Source organism: Urocitellus parryii, chromosome 1 (assembly GCF_045843805.1).
Source record: "Urocitellus parryii isolate mUroPar1 chromosome 1, mUroPar1.hap1, whole genome shotgun sequence".
Classification (NCBI taxonomy): domain Eukaryota; kingdom Metazoa; phylum Chordata; class Mammalia; order Rodentia; family Sciuridae; genus Urocitellus; species Urocitellus parryii.
In genome coordinates this window covers 219,709,096-219,725,088 of record NC_135531.1, presented here as the reverse complement: position 1 = coordinate 219,725,088, position 15,993 = coordinate 219,709,096, and the positions used below count along the sequence as shown (strand labels likewise).

Genomic DNA, 15,993 nt, shown 5'->3' with positions numbered 1-15,993 from the left:
TTTTTTAAATGAAGCTAACACTATCTGTACTTGCCCAAGAACTTAGTAAAATGTGTTTTTAGAGATAGATTAATGAATTCAAGAAGATTACTTTTATTTCATAGAAACATAAATCTACAGAGTTCAAACCTTTGAAAGACTCCCAGTTTTATCTCTACTAAGGTATATCAGTAGTTTTTCTGTGTGGGGAATAATTAATGCTGGTAATTCTAGGATTATGAGACTTCAAATGTATATATCATTTTTAATACTTATTTTTTTATGTTTCTCTCTTTTCTAGAATGTGCAGATTTTATGGTTTCATCTTATCAATATCAGGTTTTTGGTTTATTATTTTTTCATTTATTTAAGCTATAATATCCTCTTAGTCACTCTGTCTTGTGTTTTTTAATATTTTTATTGTGTTAAATGTGTAATTTATAAACTCACCAATCACAGAACTCATTTCTCAACTGGTCTTGTCTTGCTTGGCACTCTATTGAAATAGAAGGCATTTAATATATACCCATCGGTTGCTTGATTTGATGCCTCAAATAAAGGTGGTTTTCTGATGTCTTTAATACTGTCTCCATGTTGCCTATTTAACCTTTTTTGTTTCACCAGCCCTAACCACTCTTTCTTTTCTTGAACACTAGGTGGTTGTGAATGCACTCATTGGAGCAATCCCTTCCATCATGAATGTGCTTCTTGTGTGCCTAATCTTCTGGCTGATATTTAGCATCATGGGAGTAAACTTGTTTGCTGGCAAGTTCTACGAGTGTGTTAACACCACAGATGGGACACGGTTTCCTCAAAATCAAGTTGAAAATCGTTCTGAGTGTTTTGCCCTGATGAATGGGAGCACAAACGTGAGATGGAAAAACCTGAAAGTGAACTTTGACAATGTTGGGCTTGGTTACCTGTCTCTGCTTCAAGTTGTAAGTGACCCCGTGCATGAATACTCAGAATTTACTGTTAGGTGAAGGACATGGGACATTATTTAAATAATTTATTAACTAGAAATTAAAAATAAAATGCTGTGTGGCTTTTAAAATAGAGTTGATCTGTCTTAGAACCCTATAAACATGGTTAAGAAGCATAGGTTTCTTGTGTTTGAGAATTATGAACTGAGAGTTGACTGCTATTTCACCATCTGAATATTGCTTCAAAAATAGTAGTTTTTGGACTTCCAGTTTTTTTCCTATGGGGAAATGAGAGGGACTTTCTAGTGGTATAGACTATCCTTAAGAAATGGAGAAAAATATTTCCAAACGTACTCATAAAATTCCCTTTCACTTATCAAAAAATGAAAGTTTATACCCCAAATTCACAGGCAATTATAACAATTTGGAAGTAGAATTAAACTTTAGATTGTGATTTGGGAATCTGTCCTCTTTTAAAAACAGAATCTTTATATTAAGTCGGTGCTTGGAAATACAGAAAAACTTACTAATTTAATATTACTTAATATATGTTGTAAGATTAAATAGACAAAACTATATATTTATGGAAGTTTGGGAGCATAAACTTCACATTCAGATTCTGTTAATGTTTTATTTACAGGCCACATTTAAGGGATGGATGGACATCATGTATGCAGCAGTTGATTCTGTTGATGTAAGTATTAATCAACATAACACTAAACTTTACAATTTAAAAAATATCCTTAGTTTACTTCAGTGGTCCTCAAACTATAGCTGCATGGGGCCCTGTGTATGTGCAAATATAACAAAGAACTTCCACCTGATAATTAACCTAGTGGTTATGAGTGCAGCATTTGGAGACAGATCCTGACTCAAATTCTGGTTCTAAGGCTCTGCAATGGTCATTGAACATAATTCTTTACCTTTCTGAGCCTTAGTGTACTCTCCTGTAAAAATAACATAATTCAGTACTTACCTCAAAGGGTTCTTTTACAGATTCAACAAGAAAATGCAAATAGAGCTCTTAGCATAATAGTGGCAATAAAATGTTTAATAAATATTAGTTTCTTGATATAAAAATGAAATAATAATTTTAAATAGTTTTTATATTTTGAAACACTTTGGTAGATTTTATACAAAATAAATTCCATGGAAAGAAAATTTAAAGATTACTAATTAGTTCATATTGTCACAGATTCCTCTGAAGATATTTTTGTAAACAAATGAAGAAACAATAAAACAAAATTTATCTAAGTATGGTGTCATCCCCTTTACAGGTTTTTCTGGAAATAAAAAACATACTAGAGATTATTTAGTTACTAACTTTTCTACCAATCTGAGAACAAGTACTATATATGGGTAGATTCTTTATAATCATTTGCAGATTACATCTATGTACATAATAAGCATCTGTTAAATTTTTTTCAATACTGATTACATTTTTAAGAATGCCAGGTTAAGCTGGGCATGGTGGCACACACCTGTAATTCTAGCCACTTGGGAGGCCAAGGCAGGAGGATGGCAAGTTTGAGAGGCTAGCCTTGGCTAACTTAGCAAAGCCCTAAGCAACTTAGTGAGACCTTATCTCAAAATAAAAATAAATAAATAAATAAAAGGGCTGGATATGTATTTCAGATATAGCTCAGTGGTAAAGCATCCCTTGGTTTAATATCCAGTATCAAAAAAAAAAAATAAAATGACCAGGTTAAGCCTCAATAATGCTATGGTTTCTGAAATACCAAGTTTGCCTAGGCTAGCACTGAGAATTGCCTTGTCAAACCACATGAAAAAGAAATGAAAACAGTGACTGCTAACTTTTTAATTTACTTTTAAATTTACTTTATAGGTAAACAAGCAGCCGAAATATGAATACAATCTTTACATGTATATGTATTTTGTCATCTTTATCATCTTTGGGTCATTCTTCACTTTGAACTTGTTCATTGGTGTCATCATAGATAATTTCAACCAACAGAAAAAGAAGATAAGTATTTCAAGTATTTTCATCATTTCCCTGAAAAGAAATGAATGATTATTTTCCCCAAAAATATAATGTGAAAGTTACTTTGGTATCAATTAGTAATTAATTTTGTTAGTGCTTCATGTATTTTTTGAATAATTGACAATAGATACAATTATAGATGTGTTCAATTTTACTCATTTTTGTGCAGAAAATAATTTCCTAAATCATAAATTTCTTAAGCAATATATCAACTATTCCATTTTTTTCCAGCGTTCCCTATAGAGGATTAGAAACAGTCACTAATTCTTTATTCAAACAACATTTCATAGTTATTTGACTTTCTTCTGAGCCACTATTCTGTGTGGTATGTATTAGGTTGGTCCTCTAGTAGGAAGAATATAAATGTGACTTTTGAACTTGAGTTTATATTAGAGCATAAGAAATAAAAACTAAGATTTGTTGAGTTCTATAAGCCAGGCACTTTCCTGAATATTTTTATTTCATTAATTCTCACACTGACTGTGGCTGCCTTATTTCATTAGGGCTACCATAACAAAATACCGCAGGCTTAGAATAACAGCATCCTGTTCTCTCACCATGCTGGAGGCTAAAAGTCCAGAACCAGATTTGGCAGGGTCATGCTCCTTCCAAAGCCTCTGAGGGAAGGTCCTTTCTCCATCTGCCAACTTCTAGTAGCCCAGGCATTCCAGGGTTCCTGGAAGCATAACACTAATCTCTCTGTCTGTATCTACATACTAATCTCTGTGTCTTCCTCTTCATCTATTAAGGACAATACCAGTTGTCCCTATTAGAGCAACTACTGAATATTGGATTAAGCACCCCTCCACTTCCCCATGACTTCACCTTAATTTAATTATACTGCAACCACACAATTTCTGAATGAGGCCAACTTTCTGAGGTACTAGGGGTTAGGATTTCAACATATTTTCGGGGGGGGGGCACATGATCCAATGCAGAATGTCAAGTTTAATGGTAATATTATTATAGACAATATCTTAGAAATGAGGAAAGGCATAGAAAGGTTAAATAATTTACTTTAAATTATACATCTAGAGCTAAAGGTGTAGCTCAGAAACACAGCATTTGCCCAGTATGCACAACGCCCCGAGTCTAATCCCCAGCACATTAAAAAAAAATTACACATATAGTAAGCAATGGAGTTTAATAGAATCATTCGTACATCCCCTGAATCTTGAACATTTGGTCTATTTTACTATATTCCCAAATATTATGATATAATATCATAATGAGTAAAAACTAACAACAATGAAAATGTACATGAGCAGTCAGCCGAAAAGTGGATACAGCCATAAAAAGGTCTATTCAATGTGACACTTGAGCAGACCCTAGAACATAAATTAGAAGATAGGCAGCAACTGGGAAGTAAAAAGATGATGATCCATATGAAGGGATCAGAACTGTGGAAGCTTATGCCCAGTGATGATTAAGGAGGCAGCCATTTGGGAATAATAACAACCCATACAGTCTGTATGCAGATTAGAATTGTGAAAGAAATAACAAAAAAATGAGGTTTGGGCCTTTTTAAAAGCAGATATGAGAAGTCATGTGAGATAATTTTCAGCAGGAGCTGATATATCATTACAACAAGTAACTTTTGAACAACACCTTGATAATTAGGACTTATAGTTTTATCCTGCATAAAGTATCTCACATGTGTAATCTATAAGACATTAGTATCCCTAGTTAAACTCTCAGAGATGTTATGTTATTTGTATATAATCAGCCATAAAATAGTTTCATCATAAATCTAACCCCAGAGCTCCTTTTTCCAAAGAACATGAATCTTAACTTCAATAAAAATTTATCTAGCTGGGCATATTGGCACATGTCTGTAATCCCAGTGGGAGGGTGAGGCATGAGGATCTCAAGTTTGAGGCCAGTTTTAGCAACTTAGTGAGACCCTAAGCAATTTAATGGTACCCTGTCTTAAAATAAAATAGAAAAATGGCTGGATGTAGTTCAGTGGTAAAGTGCCTCTGGGTTCAATTCCCAGCACACCGCCCCCACCCCCGCCACCAAATAAATTAATCTAGCAGTGATTCACAGAATAGTTGATGAGAGACAGAGGTAATTTCAGACCCTATTTTACCAACCATGTGGGCCATACCGTATAGTATCCAAAATAGTCCTTTGTGGCAATAAAGAATAGGACGTATATTCAGTCAAGATATTTTTAGATGGTGGATTCCATAGTTTGCTGATGATTTGCAAGAGCATAGAGTTTGAGTATTGTTTCTTGTCAAGTAACTGTTTACTCTGCCTGTGGTACCTCCTCCAGGAAAAGAGATCTTTGGAGGATGAAGAGAGGGCATGATTTCAGATACTGGCTTTCTACCTAAGAGGTAGATGTCATTAGTGCATGTGATCGACTACTCACAAGCATATGAATAAGTCTGTTGAACTTTAAAGACCATGTTTTCCCCCCCGAAATGCAATGTTGCCTCTGAATGTGTTTAGCCTTAGTACTTTGATCTCACCTTCTGGATCTATCCACATCTCTTTCTGCTAACCAATCCCACTTTACTAGATTTTTCAGCTGTCATCCATGTTAGTACTCTCTTCATCTTTAATAAATTCATGTGACGATTGGATTTTAATAGTTAATCATAAGTGTCTTATGGAAAATTAGAATATAAATTATTATTGGGTTCAAATTATAAACTGAAAAACTATGGGAAGTTATTAATTGGGAAAGTTATGTGATATATTTACAGACATGCCTAGTACAAACCTGAGCACTTGAGTAAATCTAAGGAACAACAACCCCCTTCAGTAATTATAATCTTATTGTATAGGATAATAGCAACTACTCTATAGCATGTTGAGTATCCTTTCTCTAAAATGCTTAAGACAAAAAATGTTTTGGATTTCAGAAGTTTTTCAGATCTTGGAATATCTGCAAATGTGTGTGTGTGTGTGTGTGAGAGAGAGAGAGAGAGAAAGAGAGAGAGAGAAAGAGAGAGAGAGAGAAAGATGAGAGACACTGGATACTGAAGATGGGACACAAGGCTGAATGCAGAATTCATATACATTTCATATGCACCTTATACTCTTAGGCTGAAGGTGATTTTATACAATATTTTCAGTGCATCTGCCTTTTTTTTTTTGCTACCCATCATATGATGTCAAGTGCAGCATCTTCCACTTAGGGTATTTTGACAGTATTTGAAAAGTTCCAGATTTTAGAGCATTTCAAGATGTTGGATTTTGGCATTAGGGATGTCAAACTTTGCTTGTCAAGTACCAGTATTATGCTAAGTGTTCAGCATATACTCTCACAATTGATCCTCTTAATAAATGAATGATGTAGCTATTCTATTAAGAGGAGGTGATTTGTATGTAAAGAGATTTAAAACCTGCCTAGGAATAAGAGAAAAGCTTTGAATAAAGTTGGTAAAACATCAAAACTGCAGTTTTAATTACCAAATAATACCTTACAGAGTATCACACACCAGTAGACTAGCCTGACTTAGAGACTCTCTGCCACCTAGCTTTTTGCACGAAGGATACATTTTGCACAAGACCTATATAATTGACAATAAAAAAGAAACAAAACAGCAAGACTGGGTTCTCTACTGGAACATTTCAAAATTTCCTCTTAGTTTTCTCCCACCCTTCATCGTATTGACAATCAGGCTATGATTAGAAGAAGACACAAAATCTGCTACTGTGATTTTCACTTCTAATTCAGAGTTCTTACTTGATATGTTCCCACTCTCCCCTGATGAGTTTTCAACATGCCGTGATATTCAGCCCCACTAATAAACAATTTGGAACGCTGGGGCATCTCTTGACTTTGGCACAAGGCTCTCTCTCATGACTAATATTGGTAGATAAGATGAATGCTAAAATTACATGAACACTGCATATCCACTAGAGGAAAGTAAATTAAAGCACTCTAAGAACTCTCTAAATCTGGTTATCATAGGTGTTTGATGAATAAGTAATGTGGTGTAGCAGGAAGCTCAACATTCCTTAACCCAGGAGAACTGAAGGGAGGCCATAACTGGGTCATCTTCAACCTAGGACCCTACCAATTAAAGAAGAATTTGAGAACTACAATTTCTCAAAACTGGATTATTCTATTAGAATATTCTAAATTAGAATGCATTATTATAATTTTTGATGTGACTTTAATAGGTGATACTATAGACCAGTGGGGAATATGTACATATCTGTAAAAATCACAGAAAACCTCAAGAAATTAACAAAAGTCTAAAGGAATAACCAAAGCTTTTACCTCCCCTACATGAGATTTCATCTTTTCCAGTATGGGAAAAAAAACCCTCATTTAAATGTCAACTTTTTACTATAAAGTCATAATGATTGTATTTTCTTTCTTATAATCAATCAGAAAGTCTTTCAGTTCTTACCAGTTCATTATTGTGACTTTCCTTAATACCAAGAATTTTATTGTGCATAATGGTATTAACCAATAAAGCATGAATATGGCAATTCATTTTTTGGGATGTCATAAGGAGTTTCTTGAAATACAGACATAGATATAGATGTGGATACAGACACAGATAAAGAAACATAAATTAACTATTTATTATGTATTCATTTTTCTCTCTTAAAAGAGAAAAATGAATACATAATATAAACAAATACAAATATAGAGAGAGCTGTTAATAATTTTGGGCTCATACTTCTTATAAGAGTCAAAAACACTAACCAGATCATCAAAGAAGATATTTACCACTATTAGTTCTTATAACCCTCACTAACATATTTGTTATTTAGCAATATAATGCCGATAAGAGAAGTAGATGAAAATATCAGCACATAGTCTGAAATAACACAAGTTAGTACACAAAAAGATAATCAAGCCAATCATTATTATATGTAATGTATATATTTTATGTATGCACATTTCATTATGTATGGAGATTCATGTCACTATACTTAGGTAATCCTTTAAGAAAGATTTTGTTTATAGCTACAATGGACATAATAAAATGCATTTTGTTTCTATATTAATTTATTTTTTAACCTGTTTTAGGATCAGAAAAAGAAGTCATTCAGTGATTCTGGTTTTAACTAGATGTGTTTTATTTCTTTACCTTGGAGGTCAAGACATCTTTATGACAGAAGAACAGAAGAAATACTATAATGCAATGAAAAAGCTGGGGTCCAAAAAACCACAAAAGCCAATTCCTAGGCCAGGGGTAAAAGAATGCTTTATATTAACATATATGCATATATGTGAATTTTAAAATTACATTTAGTTGCTAATGAATATTCAACTTTATAGATGACATCTGAACACTTCTCTAATTTCCACATTATTCTTGTTTCTTATAGAACAAATTCCAAGGATGTATATTTGACCTCGTAACAAACCAAGTTTTTGATATTACTATCATGGTTCTGATCTGCCTCAACATGGTAACCATGATGGTAGAGAAAGAGGGACAAAGTGACTACATGACTTATGTTTTATATTGGATAAATGTGGTTTTTATTATCCTTTTTACTGGAGAATGTGTGCTCAAGCTGATCTCCCTCAGACATTACTACTTCACTGTAGGATGGAACATTTTTGATTTTGTGGTTGTGATCCTCTCCATTGTAGGTAAGGCCATTGATTCATCTTGAATTTTAGTTTTGAATAAACTAAATTCCATATGTGCCCAGAGCAGTGTCTGAATTCTTGAATGTAAATTTACTTTGATGTAAATTAGTACAATGAAAGAATGAAGGAACCTTAGAAACCAAACCAAACCCCTGTTTCAGAACCCTGGGTTCACACCTACAGGCTTGAAAGTCCAAAGTTTCACCTGTTGGGAAGACATAATACCCATTGACATTTACTTTCCATGTTTACCCTTAACAAAGCTAGCTAAAATGCTTATTTGTAGATATGTCTTGGAAACCAGTGCAGAATTTGAAATTGCTGCCAGTTTTGGCATATAAGACCTATCTTTTGATTAGTAATATGAATGGCCAGAATATCCATGACTCTTTGTGAAAGTTCTCCCTGAATTTAAAGTCTCAAGAAATGTCAGCATCATTTCTTAGGGCTCAATACTTGGCCCATCTATAAAATATAGTCATTTCTCAACCAACCACAGTAATATCTATGAATCACAATACATACATAACTTTATACTTCTTCCCTTTTCATTATCATGACTTTTTCTTTCTCTTTTTTTCTCATTATCTTTACACACCTAATATTTTAGAATTATATTTATTTTTAGTATTCTAAACTATATGGTAGGGATTATGTAGATCATTTGATACAAATGAAACTTACAGATGATCAAACAAACCCAGAAAGGTTAAAGGTTTCATGTCATAGAGCCACAAAACTGACTGCTACAAAAATTAGAAGAGGCATTTAAAATCAATTATTAACAAATATTATCACCACAAATGACATTAAAATTAAAATATAAGAAAACAAATTAAAATTTAATTAGGAATTTTATACTAACACTAAGGAAAAATAATAATGAAATAATTCCCAACAAGTCAAGAAGACAAAAAAGCATTCTCCTATCACCTCCATGTTTAGCAGTGTTGGCTAATGCCAGCAGATAAGAAAACAAACAGGTACACATGTTAAAACAAGGGGCCAATGATCTTTATCACTCTCCAAATCACTCTAAAATTAATCTGGAAAGAAAATTAGAGTAATGAGGAGTGGCTTCGTATTGCTTGATATTATGACTATGTGATATTCATGATAAGTATAATAGGGTTTCAAAATAAAAGTTCAATGGATTCAAAGAGATAATCCAAAATAAACTTGAAAGCATAGAGACCTACTTATTTACTAAGTACAATGATCATGTGAATCAGAGGTTAGTATTTTTAAAAATGGAGTCAACAGAAAATCAAGGGTCAAATGTCTTCTCTCATATGCAGTAGCTAGAGCAAAATAAGGGGGTAAAAAAGAGAGGGGTTGGATATCATAAAGACAGAAGGAAGATCAACAGAATAGAAGGAGATGGAGGGAGGAAGGACAAAAGGACGAAAAGAAGGAAGGACAAAAAGGAGAGGAAATGCAGAATAAATTTGCTATGTGCTGTAAAATATACCACAGTGAATTTGACCTTTATGTATTCTTATAAAAAAACAATTAAAAATATATAAATGAGTAGAAGGTAGGCCAGTAGAGTAGGAGACTGGGTGAAAGAGGAGGGGAGGGAAACAGTGGGTAAGGGTACTGGGAACTGGAATGAAGTAAATTAAATTCCATGCTTGTATAATTACGTCAAAATGAACCCAACTATTATGTACAACTATAAGGCACCAACAAAAGAAAAAAGAGAGAGAGGGATAAGTGAATTATGAGATAGAATCCTGAATCTCCCTCCCAAGTTCATCATAGTTTTTTCATAGTGTTTTTCTTTCTGATAGTTAAATTGTGTAATGTATAGTTTTGGACATCCTGTTGGTAACAATAAAACACCAACTGGGAAGCAGAGGCATGACAATGAATCAAAGGACATTCAAAAAAATGGAGTTAAGTAAAAAATATGTGGAAAAAGATTTTGTGTGTGTATGTGTGGTACTGGGGGTTGAATCCAGTTCCTTCAGCATGCTAGGCAAGAACTCTCTCATTGAATTACATCCCCAGCCCTGGGAATAGATATTTAACCGTGAACTCTAATAGTCTTTTCTATTTATGACACAAACCTAAGTCTATAATGAAAATAAAATAATGGATATGACCATAATAATCAAAATGTCCAGTGCAAGTAGACTTATCACACATAAAATTGATTGAAAAACAAATAAGAAATGGGGAATTTTATGCAACACTCAAGTCCAACACTCAAGTCCAAAATGAATCAAACTTCCAAAAGAAAAATCACTTTTGTAGATCAATAAGAATATAGTAAACATTCTAATAGACAAATAGGCAAGGACCTTCCTCAGGCAAAATTTTAAAATAACCAACAAAGATACAAATATCCAATCAATAAGAAAAATGTTAGCTTATTTTCTAAAAAAATAAATAAATAAGTCATTTTAATAGACTATAAGTAGCATATAGATGTTCTTGTAAAAAAATAACAACAGCAACAAAAAAGGCAGAATGTTCTCTCTGATTTATAAATGCTAACCCAAAACAAGGGAGGTTGGGAAGAGAAATAATAGAAATCCATTGGATTGGACAAAAGGGAAACCATGGAAAAGGAGGGAGGGGAAAAGGAAAGACTGTAGAATTAATCGGACATAACTTTCCCAGCCTTGTATTTGAATACACGACCAAGATAACTCTTCATCATGTAAAACCACAAGAGTGGGATCCCAATAGAATAAGTTATATTCTCTTACGTATAATTTGTCAAAATACATTCTACTGTCATGTATAACTAAACAGAACAATAAAAAATAAAATAGTAATAATAATAGGAAAAAAGAAAGAAAAAAAGATGTTCTGATAAAAATTGTAAAGAAGTGCAATGCAGCTAAACACAGTGGCACAGGCCTGTAATCCCAGCAACTTGGGAGACTGAGGCAGGAGGATTGCAAGTTCAAAGAAGCCAGCCTCAGCAAATTAGCATGACCCTGTCTCAAAATAGAAAACAACAACAACAACAAACAGGCCTGGGGTGTAGCTCAGTGGTAAAGTGCACTGCCCAGTATTGGTGAACGTGGAATATGAGCACTTTCATATACTGCTATTAGACATATTATAGACTTTATAGAGATAGGTTTGTCAATCTCAAACAAAATTTTAAATATACAGTTAACTCAACTTCCATTTATGTGTTATTAAAACACTTATATAACTAGGAAAAAATGCCTATTTAGGTAATTTTTCAGTCAGAAAATTGAAAGTAATATAAATGCTATTCTTCCATATGCGATTATTTTTACAGAACATTACAACTGTAAAAATTGTCATTTGTATAGCAATATTTACACCACATGTCACAAAGAGAAACTACAAAATCAAAGGACATCATTATATTTGTGTGTCTATTTGCACGTTCATGTGTTTGAATCCAAAAGTGGAGTACTGCTCAACAAAATATTAAATATTAATTAGTTATAACTGGTAATATTTAAAGTGATTCATATTTTCTTTTAAAACTTTGGTGTATTTCTTGAATCTTTCTATATGAGTAGTTATTTTCTTATAATTTAAAAATATTGTGAAGGAAAAAAAAGGGTCTGTGAACTTAGTAAAGTAGGAAAAATGTGAAATAAGAGTAATTCTACTCATTTCCCTTTTGCTCTACTTTTGAGAGATTGGTTCAATATAAACTTAACAGTCCTGAATTCATAAGCGATAAAGATGATACATAAAACTATTTAGAATTATGATACTGTTTAGTATGAATATTTAAAGATATTCTTTTCATTTTTTCCTCCCTAATAGGTATGTTTCTTGCTAAGCTGATAGAAAAATATTTTGTGTCCCCAACCCTGTTCCGAGTGATCCGTCTTGCCAGGATTGGCCGAATCCTACGTCTGATCAAAGGGGCTAAGGGGATCCGCACACTGCTCTTTGCTTTGATGATGTCCCTTCCTGCCTTGTTTAACATTGGCCTCCTGCTCTTCCTGGTCATGTTCATCTACGCCATCTTTGGAATGTCTAACTTTGCCTATGTTAAGAAAGAAGCTGGAATTAATGACATGTTCAACTTTGAGACCTTTGGCAACAGCATGATTTGCCTCTTCCAAATCACCACCTCTGCTGGCTGGGATGGATTGCTGGCACCTATTCTCAATAATGGCCCACCTGACTGTGACCCAAAAAAAGTTCATCCAGGAAGTTCAGTTGAAGGAGACTGTGGGAACCCTTCTGTTGGGATTTTCTATTTTGTCAGTTACATCATCATATCCTTTCTGGTCGTGGTGAACATGTACATCGCTGTCATCCTGGAGAACTTCAGTGTTGCTACTGAAGAAAGTGCAGAGCCCCTGAGCGAGGATGACTTTGAGATGTTCTATGAGGTTTGGGAGAAGTTTGATCCCGATGCAACCCAGTTTATAGAATATAGCAAACTCTCTGATTTTGCAGCTGCCCTGGATCCCCCTCTTCTCATAGCAAAACCAAACAAAGTCCAGCTCATTGCTATGGACCTGCCAATGGTCAGTGGTGACCGGATTCACTGTCTTGACATTTTATTTGCTTTTACAAAGCGTGTTTTAGGTGAAAGTGGAGAGATGGATTCTCTTCGTTCACAGATGGAAGAAAGGTTCATGTCTGCAAATCCTTCTAAAGTATCCTATGAACCCATCACAACTACACTAAAACGAAAACAAGAGGATGTATCTGCTACTATCATTCAGCGTGCTTATAGACGTTACCGCTTGCGGCAAAATGTTAAAAATATATCAAGCATATATATAAAAGATGGAGACAAAGATGATGATTTGCCCAATAAAGAAGATATAGTTTTTGATAATGTTAATGAGAACTCAAGTCCAGAAAAAACAGATGCAACCCCATCCACTGTCTCCCCACCTTCATATGATAGTGTAACAAAGCCAGATAAAGAGAAATATGAAACAGACAACACAGAAAAGGAACACAAAGGAAAAGATGGCAAGGAAAGTAAAAAATAGAGCTTCATTTTGACGTGTTGTTTACAGCCTGCAAAGGTGATTTATTTGTGTCAATAAGACTCTTTTAAGGAGGTGTATGCCAAACTCTTTTTATTGAAACATTCTCGAAGACAGTCCAGTAACAAGCTCTGATTCTCTAAGACAGGTGGGCAGCCTTAGCAGATGGCTATTTTTGCATTGATAAATGATTCTGCAAGAATTGTATAAGTAACTCTGGAGGAATTCATCATCACAGCAAACAAAGGTGATTTGATATTTTTAACATATCAGAAGACCATGTAGAAAATTTTCATATCTGCTTACTTCTCACTAGCTCGTACTTACAACCTCCCCTCAAACACATGCACACAAATACAAACACAAATAGGAAAATATCTATTACTTAGAAATCAATAAAAGTATTTTGCCTTGGTTTTGGAATGAAGTTCCTAATAGAAGTAATGGACATCAGGAATGAATGTTTAGTTAAAACATCTCCTTATTAGGGAGCTATAAAATTATTTTTCCACGTACAGAGATCATTCTACATTTTGAGGTGCTTGAGTTCATTCTGCATTGCTTCAGAACCAATTTATATGTGCCTATAAAATGCCATGGGATTGAATACAAATATAGGCTCTTTATTTCTACAAATATTTTGGATTTACCTGAAGTTACATTTATCTTGACTCAGAGACTTGGTATTGACTCAGAGACTTGGTATTGAGTTTCATAGCTTGTGTTGTGTTGTGTTGTGTTGTGGATGGGAATCTCACAATGTTGCCCAGGCTGCCCTTGAATTCTTGGGACCAGGTGACCCTCTCAGTTCCTGGAGTAGCTAGGACTGTAGTAATAGCACACCACCACACATGGTCAGCCTGTCCTTTTTTAAATCTCCCACTTTGTTCATACAATAACAACCAAATTTGAAAATTTATTCTATGTATCACATTTCTCCAAAAAAAATGAAGGTAATTAAGAGGAAATGTAATTGACAAATATCTATTTACTGTTATTTATACAATCTAGCACTGGTGTGTGCTGCTCAACAATACAAATAATGGCCCAACTCAGTCTCTTTTGTCACATTGATCCTCTATTATGCATTTTTGTTTAATCATCCTTTAACTCTAGGCAAACTTGATGTTTCACTTCAATAAAATGATTCCCAATATGCAATTATCTATTTGATCCCAGAGTATGAGTCTGAGCAGATAATGACTTGGGCACAGTATTTCCTACATCACTTATACACTATCCCAAATGTGTTTGGCAAGTTTTCAAGTTATAATATAGGGCAGGCTTTTAATACCTGCTTGCCGGGTGTTTACTTTGAATGAAGTTACATTCAAAGAGTGATTCTTGTCAACTTGCTTTCTTGCCTCTAATTTGCTTTCTTACATTTGAGAAGTAATCAGTTTGAACCTCTTTATTTTCATCTACAAAATATCATGAGGATGTCACTTTCTCCTCAATATTCTTTGATATGAAGTATATTTTGCATTAAACAATAAAGTAATCTGGGCTTATGATTTTAAAAGTATATGTTTATTTTGCTCACTCTAGCTGTGTTCACCCTACCAATGATGAGAAATCTAGTTTTTTAGAAAAATGCCCTTGTTAAATAATAATAATAATAAAACAATGAATGGCCATGATGCATTTTCTCAAGATCTTTATTCCAGAAACATGAAATCTTTCTTGTATCAAGTTATCCATGATTAGGCAAAGATTGAGGCACATAAAAAGTAGTTTTATTTAGAGAACTTTTCCGGAAGACTTTGAAGCACATATTTCAAACATACTTCATAAATATACTTTTAAAATTTTAAAAATAACAAATTATATTTATGTAAGTCATTAAAACACATTTTTGTTGTTCCATACAATTTTTTTAAATAAAGGAATATTTAATCATACCTCTAGTGATGAAGAGACATGGATAGAGAATGAGAGATGGAGAGGAGAGACTAAGAAAGATAGCCACAAGAGAATCAAATTAAAAACTGACATTTCCATGGAACTTTATGTCTAGAATGTTTTTAAATTGTGATGTATTTTATAATACCCATACTCAATACAAGAGATTATCACTTTGAGACATTTGTCCCAAGGTACCTATGAAATTAAATCTAGGGCCAAAGATTCTACACTATATTTATTCATTCATCTTAGGTTATTTGAATCACTTCTAATTTAGTATGAAAGGTGCCATGCAGTGTTTCACTAGACTATATAAAGCATTGCATTACATACCTGCTAAGCCCATTGAAAATAGGTCTTGACAATTTAATTAGGGAACAATAAAAAATATATGACATTTATAAGATTTTTAAATGCTTTCAATTAAAAAATTAATATCACCTTAAATATGGATTCAGTTCATCATTATTTTACACCCATATAACTACTATAGGATTTTGAATTTTTATATGATTCAGTATGAAAAGATGTTTGGTGGGCAGGTTTATCTGTGACTTATGATTAAATATTTTTACATTGCCTGATTTTTATGTAAAATAAAAAATATTGGCTACTAGATCTTCATCACAATTTTTTCTTAGCATTTCA

General features: G+C 33.5%; 1 protein-coding gene across 3 annotated transcripts in view; it reads left to right on the top strand.

The window, feature by feature from the left end:
- Positions 1–13,443, top strand: part of Scn9a (sodium voltage-gated channel alpha subunit 9) — a 90,970-nt gene extending 77,527 nt beyond the window's left edge. For all 3 annotated transcript variants that reach the window (XM_026411135.2, XM_026411136.2, XM_026411133.2), the window contains exons 21-26: positions 636–917; positions 1,543–1,596; positions 2,749–2,886; positions 7,971–8,075; positions 8,212–8,482; positions 12,251–13,443. In XM_026411135.2, coding sequence (XP_026266920.2) covers positions 636–917; positions 1,543–1,596; positions 2,749–2,886; positions 7,971–8,075; positions 8,212–8,482; positions 12,251–13,443 — 2,043 coding nt within the window. The remainder of the gene's footprint in view (positions 1–635; positions 918–1,542; positions 1,597–2,748; positions 2,887–7,970; positions 8,076–8,211; positions 8,483–12,250) is intronic.
- Positions 13,444–15,993: the final 2,550 nt, after the last annotated feature.